The sequence below is a fragment of the Apostichopus japonicus genome, chromosome 20 (assembly GCF_037975245.1).
Source record: "Apostichopus japonicus isolate 1M-3 chromosome 20, ASM3797524v1, whole genome shotgun sequence".
Lineage (NCBI taxonomy): Eukaryota > Metazoa > Echinodermata > Holothuroidea > Aspidochirotida > Stichopodidae > Apostichopus > Apostichopus japonicus.
Genome location: NC_092580.1, coordinates 29,687,901 through 29,706,815, shown reverse-complemented (window position 1 = coordinate 29,706,815; position 18,915 = coordinate 29,687,901). Strand labels below are relative to the sequence as shown.

The following is an 18,915-nucleotide window of genomic DNA, read 5'->3' as shown; positions in this document are numbered from 1 at the left end:
TTCTCAGCATACTGCCCGAATTTTCAGGGAAAACAAATTTGGTTGGGGCGCGGGGGGGGGGGGGGGGTGTAGCCCCCGCCTCCTACGCCATTGCGTGTAGTGTTCGGTTTCGAAATATCTGAAATCTGATATCGGAAATATCTGGTATTTTTCATTACCTTCAACCAAGTTTTATAATAGCCGTTATAAGAGGTTTCAATATTTCTACACCAAGAAATTAACTGTGTCTGGATTTTCAAAAATTTCCTGACCAACATTCTGAACAAATAATGGGCTTAAAACCTTGAAAAGTGGGGCTTTCGGGTATTGTGGGCCGCGACGTAGAATCACCTATACAAAAGCAATGATCCACAGGACATGCGATGAGGTCGAACATGATGTGTGACTGGTGACAATCTTCAAAAAGGTTATGGATGAAAACAAAATTAATAGGAAATACTTGGTTCTCAGGTAAAAGTGTACATCTGGTTGGTCATTGTCAAGCCCGAGAAGTGCCATTTCTGGTCATCTGGGGGGTTTCAAAACAAGAAATTTTCTTGTACGCTCCTCGCCAACCGATGGTGGCGCTCCGCTTAGATAGTAATTCGCGCCCCCTGGATTAGAAAATCCTGGATACGCCCCTGAGTATTCAGATCAATGATTTATGGGACCCTTCTTACCACTACAGAGGAGTCTGCTCCTTAGATGGGATATCCCCATTCTAAACAGCCATCATCCCCCTTTCTTCTCAATTCACCCCAAGACTTTCAATTCCCCCTGGGGTCCATATGGACCCGGTTGAGCATGGAAACATTACCAGTCCCCATCTTGACTCTGATCCGCTGGGTTGTAGAGTTGTAGTCTCCCTCCACCAGATCACGCTCTCGTCAGGTCTGCTCCACACCATCTTATGGAACAAAACTGACGTTGTCAGGGGTTCCCATCTCTTAAATAGTTATCACATGCAATGCGTCTATAAAGGAACAAGAAGTTGGGGCAATTTTCTAAACAAAATACACTCCATAAACTTTCTTCTCGAAACAACGAGGATATTGATACTGCTCATACTGCTAGTAGGCCTACTACCTCTTTTAAGGCGGACACGAAAGTACAGTTTATACGAAAATTGCTTTCAACTGGGGAACGGTGAGATATGTCCTTACCATGCAAAATAATCAAGTTTATTGGGGTCACTTTTAACTGCTAGGAGAACATCAAGCTTCCTAGTTTTCATGTTCATGAAATAACAAAAAAGGAGAAAAAAGCTGAAGATGAAAAATACACATAAAACATCGTTCACCTTGTTTCTTCTGTGCATCTATTTTCATGACAGACCAACTGTATTTAATTTTAAGTAATGATATCTTAATGTTCATTAATATTGCCCGAAAATTGTTGAATTCAATATTTTCAATAAAATGTTTTTCAAATTTCCCAAATGATTCAGACATTGAGGCAGGGGGATTGGCAGTAAAATCATGCTTGTTCAAATGTGAATGACCATTAGCAAATTTTGGGGCAATTATATCGATGACCTTTATCAAAGATTGAATTCATATAAATTCTTAACAGCTCCATTAATGAAAATATCAAAATGATATCCAATCATGAATATAAATTTCTTCAAAACTGTACATGGAATGATATATTTGGAAAAATTATAATTCAAACATACACAACTTTTACAAATCAAGTTCAATTTTACATTTGATTAGTTTTATTTATTTCTGTACTTATAGACTTCCAATAATGGAAGGGCAGTGGAAATCCCAAAGATAGCATTTACTATGGTAACTTGAAAAGCTCTTAAAAGTGCTGCAAAATTATTTACAAACAATGACCACCCCCCCCCTCCCACAAAAATGTGACATTTCTATTTCCAAATGTAAAAATGAGGTACAAATTTCTGTGTACATGGAGTCTCACAGAAAATGAATAAACGACCAAAAAATTGATCTTTGGTCTCTCTCTATTTCAGGTTCCAAAATGACACTGGGTTTATCGGCCAGTGCGTATAGCTTTCAAACAAAAGAAATATAAGGGTGGTGGAGCAAACAGGAACAATGTGTGAACCGGTGTTCACTCTCAAATCGATGGCTAGTACGGACTAATTGACACCAGTTAATTCCTGGTCAAAATAATGAAAAAAAGTGAGGATATTTGAATAGACCCTAATTCCTGTCTGCATATTCTATAGCAAGTGGCGTGGATTTGTGGTAAAGGCAAGAAAGTTACTCAAGAGGTAGAACACTACCATTAGGCGTGATTCGTAAACAAAGGACACCTTTCATTACTTTCATAATCAATATTAAAAAAGGGGTGAACATCAGGTCTGTAATAGAGCAAAGGAAAATAATTTTTGTGATCCATCACATATAGCATTCATGCTGGTCAAAAATGTTAAAAACAAATCAAAACAAAACTGAATATCACTTGAAGGGTTAGTCTATTTGATGATGAAAGATTATGTTATTTTTCAGAGGCTGTTTATATTTTCTTTTCACACAAATTACAAGAAAAGAAGAGAAACATATTGATCCTTTCTTCTAATATTAGATATTTCAAAATGCAATTATTTTTCTAATTGCAATTATATCAGTACGTACCACTGGTTTATACTTTCAATGACAATATGCTAAGCACAATGCTCTTTTACAGAAGGAGCTACACTTTGAGTCGCCATTTGCGTACAAAATTAAAAAGTGGTTTTCAGGAACTTTTTATTTAAAAAAAAATGATTTATCGATTTGATCATATGAATAAGAAACCTTTTGATATGGTATTTACAAACTATTTACAGACACAATCTGTGCAATGGTTGTATAACAAGTGACTGGCATGTAACAAAAAGATAAAAATAAATGCTGGCCATGCTAAGAATGGAAATGGAACATCTATGTCTTATCAAATGACTTTCTTTTCTTCAAAGCCCTGCAAGGTTTTGAATATGGTGAGGTATATGTTCGATATACCTGTTGTAGGTATAGGCTTGAAAAGGCACTGAACCAGCAATGTTAGGATCATGAAAAAAGAATACAAAATGGGCAAAGAATACAAAAATTAAAATAATAATAGTAAAAGCAGAAAAGTTATTGTACATATTATACATAATCTGGGGGGAGGGAGGGGGAGTAGGGGGCAGACTGTGGCACAACAGTCTAATCAAAAGAGCAGCACATTTGGCGTCTTGGACAATTACGAAAATAGCACAGCAACTACGAGGACATCAGCGTGCCCCTTTGACCCCTTGACCTGTTGGTGCCTTCAATCTCCTCACACTCAGTGGTAAATCCACCCCTGAAATCCTTCCTCACAAAATCCTTCATTTGTCTGTCATTCCATTATATCTTTCTCATCCATGTGGCAACAGCCTCGACTGCATGACATCAGCTCAAACCCACTGATGGAGACAAGTCATGTACACATTTTCCAACATGAGTAGTTCTTGAAGGAGATTTGAGATATGTTTTCACCATAACAGACATAAATACAGTCTCCCATATCGCTATTAAACTTGACTCCAGAGTCAGAAATGTTCAGAAGTATAGATATGAATAAAACCTGAAATTATGTATTGATGCACTCCTACTTCTGGTTCATGATACAAGCAACATACTGAACACAGTACTTATCCGTTTGTTCCCTAGGTTACCTTTTGAGGTAGGATGTAGTGTCTACCAACCAACTCTTAACTAGAATTATAATGTGATCATAATGACTTGAAAAGAAGAAAATTGATGCATTCATAAATTCGCTTTTGACTCTCAACACAAAATGGAAGAATAAATTTAGCTCATGTAGCTGCCCTCAGCTGAGTCTTTACTACTGCCCCCAAATATGCTAGAAATTCAAATAATGGTCCCTGCACATCTTCAAAATTCACCTAGAAAATTTTAGCGACATCAAATCAGTAAACACCATTGAGGCATTTGTGTCAAATTAATTACTCATGTTTGACAGTAAGTTAGAGAGCAGAGCAGAGCTAAGTGGGGGGAGGGGAGAAGTGAAGATGGAGAGGGGTGACCTGTAGGGAGGGTGGGATCTCCCAGGAAAACACTCTATGAATGCAACAGTAAACCTAAATGTTCTATTTCTTTTTGTCCCTCAAATGGCAAGATCTATTATGCAAAAATTAAGCTGTTCTTCATGATCTTTTCTTCAGCAGTCACAATCAGCTAGGCCCTTTAATTCCCATTCATGCTGAGAAAGACGTAGAGCTTCTTCCCTGGCTATGCGGACTCCCGTTTGATGCTCTTCTTGTGAACAGGGTTTCCCAACCTTGAGTGGTTCCCACTGATACGGAATGCCATGCCATTCCGACGTAACTGTCCATTCGTCTAAGGATGGATTATCCAAACCTGAATGTACAAAGCAAGGAAACAGTGACCAGGATCCCTTGTAACAAAATATGTTGTGGTGTTTGTTGGGGTGGAAATATGGGCAGGGCATGGAAGGGGGGGGGATATAGGGGATGTAACCAACGTCTGTTATTACAGCCAAAATAACAATTTTCCTTTGCTTTTAGAGCAGATGATATTTCAAGAGGTATACTGGATCAGATATGCCTCTTGACAAAATGTCCCTGAATTTCCCACAAGAACCAGGAATGTATTAATGTCATGGTCGCGGCAGACACTAGCAGCTTGTAGAACCCACTGACTATTGGAGATTTAGGTTTATTTACTTAAAGTTGGCAAAGATCTGCAACAACTGGTAGCTTACTATTTTGAAAATAATGAAGATATATAACTTATTAACAAATCTAACTTAAATCATGATTACGAGAACAAAAGAAGAAAAAAAAACAACGAAATACATTTGCATTTTGCATAAGGCACATTAGTGGCATACAGCTGATAAAACTTGCCAGGGAGTGCTCATAGAGGAGGGGGGGGGGAGGGTAATGAGTTGCAATGGGGTTGGAGAGGTGGAGAGGTTAATTGGTACCACTATTTTGGGGTAGCTATTGGTCTTGGTATACATTGTACATGCCATGAGTTCCAGTTAGATTTTCATTTAAGTTGCCCAGAATCTTGAAGTCCTGGGTCCTCTGTTCCTCCCCCATCCCCCCCCCCCCCCCTCTTCCAACAACTCATATCTACCAAAAGAATGAAAGACTTACATTTGCCACATATTACGTCCTTCATAATGTGAAAGAAAGCCATATTGGAACAGATATCAGATGAATAACAGAGGAGACAGACGGCAAAAACAGAGCATAAAAGCAACAGAAATACAACCACCAGGATGATCATAAGCATGGGCGTGTCTGGATCTGAAGAAAGAAGAAGAAGAAAGAATCAAATACCCAGTACTGTTGGTTTGTGTAGCAGCCTACCTAACACTTAAATGTATAGGCTTAAAAATTAGAACATAATATATTAACTAGCCTTCACTTTTTCTTATTTTGGGAATGGAATTTTGAATAATGTTTCTAGTAAACAAGGCTTGCATAGCTTCCAACTACTTTTCTATTTTTTTGGTCTATTGCATAAAATTCACTGATTATTTATGACTGTGATTGGCTATATATATGTCAGGGCTGGACTTGAGTCAACTTGATGCACCTACTACTATTGGTAATTTGCAGTGTTTAACTAATTGTAACAGGACATAGCTATGAAATACCAGAACAATAAGAATGATTGTCTTGGCTGACTAAATTGTTGATTGGAGGTACTGGGGGTAACAGCAGGGAGGGCATATCTTGAAGGGGGTACTGGGGGTAACAGCAGGGAGGGCATTTCTTGAAGGGGGTACTGGGGGTAACAGCAGGGAGGGCATATATTGAAGGGGGTACTGGGGGTAATAGCAGGGAGGGCATATCTTGAAGGGGGTACTGGCAGTAACAGCAGGGAGGGCATTTCTTGAAGGGGGTACTGGGGGTAACAGAAGAGAGGGCATATGTTGAAGGGGGTCCTGGGGGTAACAGCAGGGAGGGCATATCTTGAAGGGGGTACTGGGGGTAACAGTAGAGAGGGCATATGTTGAAGGGAGTAATTGTAACAGGACATAGTTATGAAATACCAGAACAATAAGAATGATTGTCTTGGCTGACTAAATTTTTGATTGGAGGTACTGGGGGTAACAGCAGGGAGGGCATATCTTGAAGGGGGTACTGGGGGTAACAGCAGGGAGGGCATTTCTTGAAGGGGGTACTGGGGGTAACAGCAGGGAGGGCATATATTGAAGGGGGTACTGGGGGTAATAGCAGGGAGGGCATATCTTGAAGGGGGTACTGGCAGTAACAGCAGGGAGGGCATTTCTTGAAGGGGGTACTGGGGGTAACAGAAGAGAGGGCATATGTTGAAGGGGGTCCTGGGGGTAACAGCAGGGAGGGCATTTCTTGAAGGGGGTACTGGGGGTAACAGCAGGGAGGGCATATATTGAAGGGGGTACTGGGGGTAATAGCAGGGAGGGCATATCTTGAAGGGGGTACTGGCAGTAACAGCAGGGAGGGCATTTCTTGAAGGGGGTACTGGGGGTAACAGAAGAGAGGGCATATGTTGAAGGGGGTCCTGGGGGTAACAGCAGGGAGGGCATATCTTGAAGGGGGTACTGGGGGTAACAGTAGAGAGGGCATATGTTGAAGGGAGTAATTGTAACAGGACATAGTTATGAAATACCAGAACAATAAGAATGATTGTCTTGGCTGACTAAATTTTTGATTGGAGGTACTGGGGGTAACAGCAGGGAGGGCATATCTTGAAGGGGGTACTGGGGGTAACAGCAGGGAGGGCATATCTTGAAGGGGGTACTGGGGGTAACAGAAGAGAGGGCATATGTTGAATGGGTGTAACAGCAGGGAGGGCATATCTTGAAGGGGGTACTGGGGGTAACAGAAGAGAGGGCATATGTTGAAGGGGGTACTGGGGGTTACAGAAATGAGGGCAAATGTAGATGGGGTTTACTGTAGAAGACAGCAGTGAGGGCATCTGGTAAGGTTATGTCAGTAATGGGGATTTGCTTAGATCACTAACTCTATAGAATTTTAACTGTAACCTGATGTGACAACAATTTTTGTTGCCAAAATTTAAAAAAATATGTGTCATTCTATCAAGACACATTTCTACTGCCACGGTGTACAATGGGAGCAATATATGACTGCAATGTAACATTTTACTGCCAAATTGTGTCTTCTTGATGTGAGTATTAAACACTGCAATTAAAAAAACAAAACTATTTTATTTATTTATTTATTTTACAGAATTTATATAGCGCCTTATCCAATATAAATCCGCTCTGAGGCGCTTTACAATAAAACAATGTTTCAGCATAGCAGACTTTTCTCTTCTATTTTATCAGAAAAGCCAAGACATTTGATGACAAATGTCTGTCAAATATAAAGCATGAAGTGAATAACTTACTGATGATCTAAGTTAAAATCATTTTGTTATGATCGATGAAGCAAAGGAAGAAGAAGAAAAAAAAAGAGAAAAGGTTGTGCATTTATTTTGTATAAGTCTCCAGAAAGCACAGACTTACAGCTGCAAAGGTTTTCCACAATTTTTGTAACAAACAATAATTTATTTATTTATTTCGTATTTTACTGCTGTGATTTTGGTCAATTTTTTCATTCTTTATTGATACTAAAACCCAACATGAACTGTGCTTCTTTAGCATGAGTAATCAAAATAGATGATCAAAACTAAAACAAAGGTCAAAACTCTCCAGAAAACTTGATTTTTATTTGAAAGTCTTTAGCTATTCCTTTAGCAATTGGGGTGGGGCAGGGCGGACAGACTACCATAGCTTTGCCTTTTTTATTTCTTGAACTTATATCAGCTTTAATTCAGCAGGATTTTTGAGGCAGACAGACCTCATTAAATATAGTTTGTAGAAGTTAAAGAGCAGTGTAGCTTCCCATAAAAAGTTTCAGACATTGGCAAATTTCATTTTGAGTAGGGTGAGGCATGATTTAGAAGCACCAAACATTTTTGTGGGACAGCAGGCATCTGCCTCCCCACCTCCAACACCACTGGATAGTCTACCTTGCATTTAAGAATTAGGGCTGAAAAACCTTTGTCATAAAACTTGTGATTCAAGTGAAAAGAGTAACTCTTTCTCCTTCAACAGAAAGAAAAAGGTCTTGGAGGATAATGATCGAGTGAGATATGAAAGACGATTAATGACTAAATATAAATAATAAAAAAAAAAAAAAAAAAGTTAAAAAAAAACAATTAAAAAAAAATATATATAAAAAAAATAAATAAATAAATAAAAAAAATAATAAATAAAATAAAATAAAATAAAATAAAATAAAATAAAATAAAATAAAATAAAATAAATAAATAAATAAATAAAATAAAACAAAATAAAATAAAATGAAATAAAATGAAATAACATAAAATAAAATAAAGAATGTGGCACTTTACCTGCTTGGGTATCATCTGGAGGTTTGGATGAATGGTGAATTGCTGTTTTGTGGTATGATGGAATTTTGGTGGAGGTGGTTGAAGGAGGAAGAGGAGGAGGAGGAGGTGGTGGTACAGAAGGACGATCACCTTAACGACAAGGAAATGACCAAGGGTAGACGATGATTTATACAAACTAAAATGTCACATTAGCACAGTACATTCAACACATACGACTTAAGTCTTGAGGTTAATTGTATTATTCATGATTTCACCATGACTTTGTAGCCAATGGAATATTTTATTTTGTAACCAATTTGTGGATGGATCACTAAGAAAATTGAATACTGCAGATTGCATTTTGAAATCAATTTCTTCATTCAAGGATCTATTTTTTTTTACAAAAAGGGAAACTTACTCTCTTGCCAATTAGCAGGCTACAAATGAGCTTGGCAGGTAACAGGTTACTTCATTTTAGAAATTTTATGTAAAGCATTCAAACAGAATGCAAACAATTCGTAGCAGTGCTCAAACAAATTTGCATGTTCAGATAAGGGCTATCTTATGTATTTGCAATTTTGTTCAGTACAGATGGTATGTACAATTTAATGCACGATCATAAAATTTTCAGATAAATACTACATTTTATGAAGCATGTTACCATAAATATGGAGCTTCAGCGGTCTGAGAGCTTCTGTCAATCATATTACACTGTTCTATGTTATATATTCAAGTACATTTTTGAACTTCTACAGCAGAATTTTTTTCATGGATATTAAAATACCCCCCAAAAAAACTAGGTTTCTAGGCTATACCTCCTTAAATTGTGAATTTTCTTGTTTTGTTTTAATAAATTGGATGCTCATTGTATTATAATTTCAAAGTAGCTGAGTGACAAATTTGCCATAATTGAATGGAATTCACTTAAATTTTTATAAAAGAATATTTCCTTGCAAAATAACCTACAGCAACTATCACTGAGTGCATGAGTAAACAAAGCAATGAGGTAGGGTTTTCGGTAAAACAGCAAAAGACTGCTGTGTAAAGTGCACAGGTGTGGTGCAACTCAGTGATTAATTGCAAGAAATGCAGGATATTAACTGCTTTTAAGTTTTTTTTGTTCGGCAAAACCAATGTGTAGAACACCATCAAGATCAATGGATGTGTTTGCAGGTGGTTACTGCAAACTTGACTTGATTTTCAAGGTTTTTTATTTTTCATAAAGAGCTCACTCAGTGAGGTTAAAGAGCTTCAGGAACACTAAAAAAACAAGTTTTAAACCCTTTTTTTTCCGTTGACAGTTTGGAAATAATATATATTTCATGTTATTTATGATTGTGTGACAATCTTTGTAATCATTCAAGTTTCCATGGTGACATAAACTGAACCATTAGGCAGACTGTGCTAAATTTAGCATCAATGAGTGGATATGGCTTCTTTTATATTCACTTTATGGTCATCTATGGTAAATTTAGGGTCAATACACACAGTACACTATACAGTTCAGTAATGATGAGGTGGAAAACTTGGTGAATTAATAAGAAATTTTTAACGGTTACAGTTGAAAGAAATGTCGACATGGTTTACAGAGGATAGCAAATCAGCTTGAAAGATAGATATAACAGAATATATAAAGAAACATGAATATATTTGTATGTTTATTATTTTAAATGCTACAAATTTCATAATTGTGTGTTTGAAATTGATGACGATGATGATGGAAGCGCTTATTAAAGCAGCGTATCTTTGTGAGAATGCTTAGCAACAAAAGACAAGAAAACACAGTTGACCCCCCCCCTCCCCCAACCACCCTTATTAATCAACATTAGATGACTACCATAACACACCACTATTATGTGAAAGTTTCTTATTCCTAAGTTGAATATGACAAAATGTTCATGATCTTACTTGTCAAGTTGACGACTAGGCGGTCGTATAGGCACATTCGGCCACCCCAATGGGTATCCGCTATACATGCATCATCTGGGCTAGGTAATACCTGTCATGAAGGATAGAACATTATCTTATAAGTCTAAAGAATGTCCGACTTTGATGAGGGTTCAACAACATGCCACACAATTCAAATGCCTCTTGGGAGCTTTAAAGTGCCAGTTTTGCATGAGATGCACGGGATAATTGGAATTATTATTTGATAGCAAGCTTAATTTCGACAAACATTTCTACCAAATACTACAGGCAGAGCACAGAGGTTACTCGACCAATTATAAAAATTCTTAGTATAATCATAATTGTAATTTCTTCCAAATTTATTAATAAATTTCTAAAGTGCCATGATTAAAAACATTGTTTCCCATGGGAGCATCTGTATACAGAGTAGTCCTAAAAGTAGGAATAAATATATTGAACGCGGTTTTCGCGATATTAGGATTGCGCAGTCCTGCCCACCTTTATAAACTCTTCCACAATTTCGAAACTAAAATGTTAAAAAAAAGGTATCCATTCACCTTGACCCCATTGATTAAAGACTTACCCCCTCTAGTTGGTTATATATATATATATATATATATATATATATATGTATATATATATATATATATTTATCAAATCACTCCAAAATTAAAATGGATTCCTCTTAAGCCTTGCTTGACTAATTCATTTGATGGGAAGCCTTGGCAAGGAGGGCCACCTAGTTAGTAAAGTGTCAAGAGTGCTTGAATGTGAAACAAGTCTGTGGGGCTGAGCATAGTGACCAAAGTTGGTCTTATTTCAAGATGGGATTTCCAGAGATAGGTGGTGCCAGGTCAGGGGCAGTCCCCCCCCCCCCCCCTAGTCTCCCCCAGTCTACTGCTTCTTGTTTATCTGTGCCTTTTCCTAAATCCATAGAATACAATATGTCTTTTTTTGCAGTATCATTTGTATTCGTACTGTATCATGTTAGGTGATTGGTTCCACGATCTTATCCCTCATTCCTCAAGGACCCCATTTCGTGTAGCTTGAATGCGAAGATATACCTACAAACCGGTACACTGCACGCAGCGTGGAGTTTGAGCATCAATATACCTACAGAATTTGACTTTCTGAACAAATTGGATGGGGTGGGGAGGGGGGTGGGGGTATACCAATGATTTTGAGATGTTTGTGCCAACAAGTAATTAATTATGTCTACATGACATAATGAGTATGATACACACATGAGATGCAAATTTCAAGATCTGGGAATGATATTGAATGGTACCTTCAGAAAAAATACCCCAAAAACATACTTACTACTATCATGTACATGCCAGGACTGCTCACATCAAATTTATGTTGAATCACCTTCTCCTCTGTAAGGTTCAATCTCATGGTCTCAAGGCTTTCCTGAAAAGAAGTTTAAGCAGAAAACAGTGCTTTGATCCAGCTAAAAGATTATTGCTAAAAATAGAAAAATTAAAAAATACACCCAGACCATCATCTAATTAATTCTCAGTCTCTCAGTACAGTTTTTTTCTGTCCAATTTTCTTCTAGTTGATAAACTAGACCAACATAACTGATGTGTTTAACAAACATTGCCAGAGATGTGCTGTATAACCCACAAGTGTGTAGTTTTAAGTCCCCACTCATTAAAATTAAAATTGTAAACTTGTCATCTATGACAAGAAAAAACAAGAAAAACATTTGAAAAACATATGAATAAGAATATGAAATCCATGGGAGATGAAACAAGAAAAACATATAAATATGAAATATTGAAAAAGGAGACGAATGATTTTGGGCTTACTATATCATCCACTGAGATGTGCACCTTCGTGATGATGTTAGTTTCCTTGAGTTCCGCTCCAAGAATCAAGTATAAAATGTATTCGTTAAAGACAGAAATATCCGGCCAGACAGAAAACGTTACGTCTAAAGTGTTAGGTTTGACAACAATGGTGGACCCCCAGTTGGCAGGTGCTTTGAAAGTAGAAGATACGTACAGAAAAAGAAAGAACAACACACAAGTTTAGATCATTGATGTGTACTTTGGCAATCCTGTACAATTCACCAAACTAAAAGGTCTCTTCATGAGATTCTATTCTGGATTCGGAGACGATGAAACATTTTTTCAGATAGATATACGATGTGTATAGTATGTGGTACAGAATCATAAGCAGGAAAGGTTAATTGGATGTAACATGGAGATAATTTATTTACACTTGCTACAAGACCCTTTTCACAAGAAATGTTGAAAATCTACAGACCTTTGTAAATAACTACTTTTCAAGACAGACATCAAACTTTTAACCTCAGCGTATTACAGTTCTTTCAAAGCACAGCAAAATATTCTGGCAAATATGTTAGAGAACTGTGGTAGAAGTTGTTATCGCCATGATAGTTCTTGACCGTAAAGTAATAACTTCTAGAGACTTTGGCTTCTCAAACATTTTCCATCCATGGGCTGCTAACCACATTGAAGAACTTTTCCAGACTCCTGGGAAATTAGAGGTTTCACCAATGACCTCATCTGCACCATGTATTGGCCTCAGACAAGGACAATTTTTGATCCTCTTTGCCCAAGATGGCACCTTCTGACATTTTCTGACTGTCTTGAAGCATAATTGATGCTTGACGGCTCCTACAACTTATACTGCCCCCACTCTCTTTTTCTTTGAGGATGCCTTTAATACAAACACTTTTTTCCCCGCATGGATCCTCAAACATATTTACTGACCTCTAGAGGTCCACAAATCCCAACTTGATCAAAGACTATTTCATCGAAATAATGGTGACACAATGTTATTTAACAAAGTAAAAAAATGGTTCCACTATATTGTGATTATATAAGTTAGGATTATTTACCAGAAGCATTGAAAGTAGTTTGTTGCATTTAACCTTGGTAAATGTTTTTACTCTTTTGTTGTCCGAAGAAAAGTTCATGTAAAACTCATTGAATACAGCTCACCAATGCACCTTCATCTGCTAGATAGCAAATATCTAGCAGATTATCTTTATGTGCCCTAAGTAAAGATGAGTTAGTCTTTGTAAGAGTTCTGGAAACTAATGTCCAAACATGTTGCTTTAAGACTTTAACATCCAATCAAAGGAGGGAACTATGCTACCCAGCAACATTTCTCCCCCCCCCCCAAAAAAAAGATCAACTAGTTTACACTCACAAGGGCGGGTACAGAAGTAATCTTTTTTCCATGCCGGTAATTTAGTACAATCTGTGAAAAAAAAGTAATTTATTAACAGGGCAGTTGGAAACTTATATGAACAAGACATAAACATATCTACACAACATATCAATAAACAGATCTATATTGAGTTGGAAATGCAGTACAATGAGTACTTTCAAACCTCCACAGGGAATTGAACTCAAGAATCTCCCCCCACCCCCCTCTTCCTCGTCCCTGCCCGCAGCCTCTGCAACAAACCGATGCTTGATGTTATCTCCAGTAGTTTTGAAAGAAGTAAATGTAGGTAGTTATTCCACTATTAGACATTACCAAAGGGCAAACTATATATCCAGTCCAGTTTTGCAAAGTAGATCTTTGTCTTTAAATGCTCTAGAGTTCCAATAAGATGATGCTGACCAACCCTAAATTTTACATCACTCTACATAATTAATTTTTTTCAACTTAAAAATAAACTTAACTGAAAATTATTCAAAATTCTAAAAAGCTTTGACTTTTAATTCAGGTTTGTTTGCCTTTGTGAGATAAATTGACTGAACACTTACTGATATAGTTTGGGGGTGCGGAAACGAAATGAACAGCTTAATACCACACTACAAATATGTTAATCTTGATCGATGTTCACACAAATAGCCTCAAAGGGCCATTGACGTGTGGTCTTTCTGTCTCAATTTAACTTCAATTAACTTTTCTCTTCCACATAATGTCTGTGATTATTATTACATCACCGAGTGTATTCCTAAGTATTTCAATATTGACAGGTATATATATAGTTTCAATATTCCGGTGTGAAAGAAATGAATACATGTTGCAATCATGACATATATACAAAACTAGCTGGGTGTTATTTATCCTGTAATTGAAAAAGAGACCGGATGAATATTGTTATCTCTTACTAGGAATATTTATTTTTATTGCACTGTATACTGGTTCCATGGGATGTATGGGTAACGTGGTTGCTCGAAGTAAGTACTGGCTCCCTGGATGAAGACCCACGAAACTGCTGTACTCAAAGACCATTTCCTATCGAGAGAAATGACACATGTACTAAATTATGCGGGAAAAAGAGTGAAGATGAGAAAGCAGGCTCTAAATTGGGCAAGCTGAAGCGTGGGCAGACCCACATAGAAGTAAAGAGGGGCAGAGCAAGTTAGAGAGGGACAGTACCAGACCATTAGTATGGGATTTAAGATGGATCGTCCCAGATAAATTGGTGTAGAGCTTTTCAGAAGGACAGCCTGTGTCAGTCCACGATAGACATACCCGGTTAAATTGGATACAGGCCTCAAATACTGGGAAAACCCCACTTACGATGGGAGAGCCCTGGTGCACATAGAGCAGACCCATGCACTCCAAACAGGAAGACAAAGGAATAGTTGGTACATGGATATTACAAATTCAGAAAGTGAAGTAGTAGTGGGAAGAAAAGGGAGTAGCAGATCGAGCTCCATGAGATGCACACACAGTTAGAATGGATACATTAGCATGGGATAAACTCACTCAGAATGGGACTGTATGTGTTCATTTGGATTAGACCCACTTAACATCGATATAGATACAAATAGACTAGGAAAGACCTACTCAGAATGGGATAAACTCACTCAGAATGGAACTGTATGGGTTAATTTAGAGTAGACCCACTTAACATCGATATAGATGCAAATAGACTAGGATAGACCCACTCAGAATGGGCAAACCCCACACAGAATGAGACAGTGTCACAGTTTAAATGATTTCAGGAGCTCTTCACTGTCTAAATGCAAGTTGTTTTTTTTCTTACAGACTGTGGATCTTGGCTAGAATTTGTTGAAAAGGTTCCATGGTTTTCACAAAATTATGTGATTGGAACACTGAATCTTTCGTACCTTCATTCTTTCATAAAGTTAAAGCAAACAAATGAAAACCTAGGAAGGGGAGGGATGAGAGCAATAAATAGGTCTCATCGTCATTTGTGAGAACTCAGAAGTTTATATGGGTGTTGAAAGTACATGCGCTTGGAAATAGCATACAACGGAAGTGCCGATAAATTAAAGGCCGCCGTTAGAGCATTTTGTCAGAAAATTACACCAACAAAATGTGACAAATGTCAATAGGTAGATGAGAGCGCAATAAAAAAGTCAATAATTGCGAATAAGTAAAAAGTGGTAAAAAGCTGAAAAGGGCGCCAGCAGTCCATTTGAGTCCGTCAGGGGGGGGGGGGCATCCGCCCCCCGACTGTATGGACGCTCCGCCACTGGATGGGAGGGGATAGAGGTGTTGGGCTGGTAGACAAGCCATTGCAAGCATAAAAAAGAAAGAAAAACTTACCTGCATTGCAAATGCTGTCTCATTATTAATGGAACTGTTTACGAGGAGATAATGACAGTTTTCCTCTGTGCTTTTTAACGATGGTTGGTCTCCACCCTTGAGCAATCTCAAGTCAAAAAGAACACCATCAATATCCCATCCACCTGAAGTGATTAAAAGGATTGACTTTGATAAAACGATAAAACTGTCATTATTTCAATGGCAGATGATGGTGGGATGAATTAGGCATTGCTTCATTACAGGGTGGAAAACTTTCTTTGCAGCCCCCCGCTCCTTCTAAACCAGTGGTCATTTTAAGCCCACAACCCAGGCACTTCTATCAGGATTAGCCATTGCCCACCAGATTCCAACCCATCAGAGCTGTTGCTCAGAATGTATGAAAGTTAGTACCTCCGTAAAGTGTATAGAGAAATTTGCCTGCGAAATAATCACTGGAAAAGAAAGCAAAACTTAACCCAATTTTGAGCCATAGTTTGTGGACCTTCATTCTAACACCTAGTGAAGGACATGGTTCAAAGTTTGAAGTCATCATCATCATCATAAAAAAAAGTTAACTTCATTTGCTACCTCACACAATTTGTAGTGTATAACTTTCACAAATGAGGAAATCAATATAAAGCCGAATGAACGAGACGAACCGATGAAAGGAATACTTAATCAATGTTCACTTTCTTGTGGATGATCTTCAAAGTGATTTTTTATTGAAGGTCCTAAAGGAAAATCTTGAAAATCGCTAGATATGTACCTTGACCAATCGCTACTGTCATAATCATTAATGGGACCAAGGCATGACACATCACAACAATGATCGAGTGACCATTCCAAGACAAAGATATAAAGACTTTCGTCTTAAAAGACTATGCGTAATTTGCTCCAGTGAATTGTAACAGGTCATGACTCGAGACACTAAATGACAAAAGTGAAGTGAAACCAACAGGTTCAAATTTCAACTCCCCCACCCCCCTCCCCCAATACTTTCACACTATCATATGCTTAACTTATTATGAAAGGTTATAGTTTATGAAGTAAATAATATAATTATGGTATAATATTAAATGTTTCTAATGACGTGTCACTTACTCAGAGTAAACAGAATATTTAATCCAATAAAATTTGATTGGTGATAGTCTTTGCACTGGTTATTAAGGTCACTGGATGGCTGGCTGTGGCACTGAACATCTACAATATGGTTTGCGGCCTCTAATCTGACTGTCCCTCTTTCGTAGAACCCACTCTCATCAGCTTGTGTTATCCTTGGGCATTCACCATCTGCGGGTGCAGACAAAGATGATGCAGTCTTCAAATATATATATATATATATGTATATATAATTGAAATCGTAATGAGTTGGAATATCAAGAACCGTGAAAAAATCTTCCAGCAGGGTTCGAACCCGGGCCTCCCGCTTTATATGCGGACACCCTTACCACTAGGCTATGGATGCTGATTGTATGTCGAAACTGGTAAGGAAGGTCTTCATTCCACTGTATATATATTCTTTATATATATATATATTTAGAGAAAACCAGAGAAATAAGATATGACTCATAATTGACAAATAAGGAGTAAGTTTTAGAAAATATATTGAATTTTCGGTCCCCCTGGGACCTTCGTCAGCAATACTTGGCAGTCGAAGGTCCCAGGGGGACCGAAAATTCAATATATTTTCTAAAACTTACTCCTTATTTGTCAATTATGAGTCATATCTTATTTCTCTGGTTTTCTCTAATAATATTTTCTTTTGGAGTAAACGTGGATTTTCGTTATATTATATATATATATATATATATATATATATATAAATGAAAATTGTAATGGGTTGGAAAATCAAGAACAGTGAAAAAATTTTCAGCCTCCACCGGGATTCGAACCACGGGCCTTCCGCTCTGTACGCGGACACCCTAACCACTAGGCTATGGACGCTGATTGTATGTCCAGAGGTTCGAAACCGGTAAGGAAGGTCGTAATTCCACTGTAGGCGTTTGTCACCTGTATCGAACAATACTAGTTCTGTTTTTGGTGACATATTTTGCCTTACTCTAGAGATCAAAGATGATGCCAACTCGAAATCATTTGTGATTCCTAAAGCCAGATCTCGAAAGAGATACTTTGAACAGACTTTATGTTAATGCAATGGAGGTAAACGACAAAGGCAAATTAATATATATGTGTGTAGTCTTTGTATATAGTTTAACAGGGATATTCCTGTGACCTGATAGATGAATTTCTTGACCAAAATTGCTGAAAAGTTTCCTGCATCTTCAGGTGGTCATCACCCAATCCTCATAGTACTTTTAGTGTGGTGAAGAAGATATGAACTTTCCTATGGAAATTTGGTGACGATTTTGTGATTATTAAAGGGAGGGTGTAGCTAATCAAGGTAGGTTACATTAAATTAACAGTATCTCAAGTTAGGGACAAGATAGGGGGGGGATGGGGTGGGGTATCAAGACATGATGCAATCTTTAAATTATTACCAATACTCTATATGAAATAAGGTCATGTGAGGAAGTGATTAATTGGATTAGATGTCAAATGTTATGCAAACAAGAAAATATATTTTGATGATTAAATATGTACTAATTACAGAGGAGACCGAGAAAGCTTTTATTTTGAAGAGGATATTTAAGCGGAACACAATCCTAACCATTGTCTTTTGGGTTTTTGCTATGACAGAGATCTTTGTTTGTAAAGAACAACTCCCATAAACAGCAAAGTATAATCTTGTTCTGTTTAGGTGATATATATGGCTTAAAAGTTGTGTCTGGGAGCTAGTCACTTTGTAAACCTGTGCTGTCACAGTGCCATCTATTTACAATTACTGAAACATCTACAGTTAAACTTAAAACTATATAGCTGGTACTGATGTAATTTTCAATTCTGGGACTCGGAAGAGAACAGCAACAACAGAAAAGTTTCTAAGTCATACAATCTTACATTTCAAAAAAGGAAAAGGTTAACATATAAAATTCAGCCTGCGGACAAAAACAAATTTGACATTGTTCAACAGTGTATGAGTAACTACAAACAGGAAAGACATATACTTCCATTGTTTGAATAACTATTGATCCAAAAAGTAATTTATTAACCACATATCTGCAGTAATACCATATTTATCACAAAGGGCTCTGACAATTTGCAACTTGCCAAGAAAATGATT

The 18,915-nt window shown here is 37.4% G+C and overlaps 1 protein-coding gene across 6 annotated transcripts in view; it reads right to left on the bottom strand.

The window, feature by feature from the left end:
- Positions 1-1,278: 1,278 nt before the first annotated feature.
- LOC139962077 (uncharacterized) overlaps positions 1,279-18,915 on the bottom strand; it is a 41,748-nt gene continuing 24,111 nt past the window's right edge. For 4 of the 6 annotated variants that reach the window (XM_071961932.1, XM_071961931.1, XM_071961934.1 and 1 more), the window contains exons 4-13: positions 16,836-17,024; positions 15,756-15,898; positions 14,345-14,471; positions 13,428-13,478; positions 12,056-12,228; positions 11,562-11,654; positions 10,242-10,332; positions 8,355-8,483; positions 5,102-5,254; positions 1,279-4,337 (exon numbers count right to left, since the gene is read on the bottom strand). In XM_071961932.1, the coding sequence (XP_071818033.1) occupies positions 4,138-4,337; positions 5,102-5,254; positions 8,355-8,483; positions 10,242-10,332; positions 11,562-11,654; positions 12,056-12,228; positions 13,428-13,478; positions 14,345-14,471; positions 15,756-15,898; positions 16,836-17,024 (1,349 nt within the window). In that variant the 3' untranslated portion in view covers positions 1,279-4,137. Of the gene's footprint in view, positions 4,338-5,101; positions 5,255-8,354; positions 8,484-10,241; positions 10,333-11,561; positions 11,655-12,055; positions 12,229-13,427; positions 13,479-14,344; positions 14,472-15,755; positions 15,899-16,831; positions 17,025-18,915 lie in introns of all 6 variants that reach the window. The other 2 variants (XM_071961935.1, XM_071961936.1) reach the window with 2 other exon arrangements.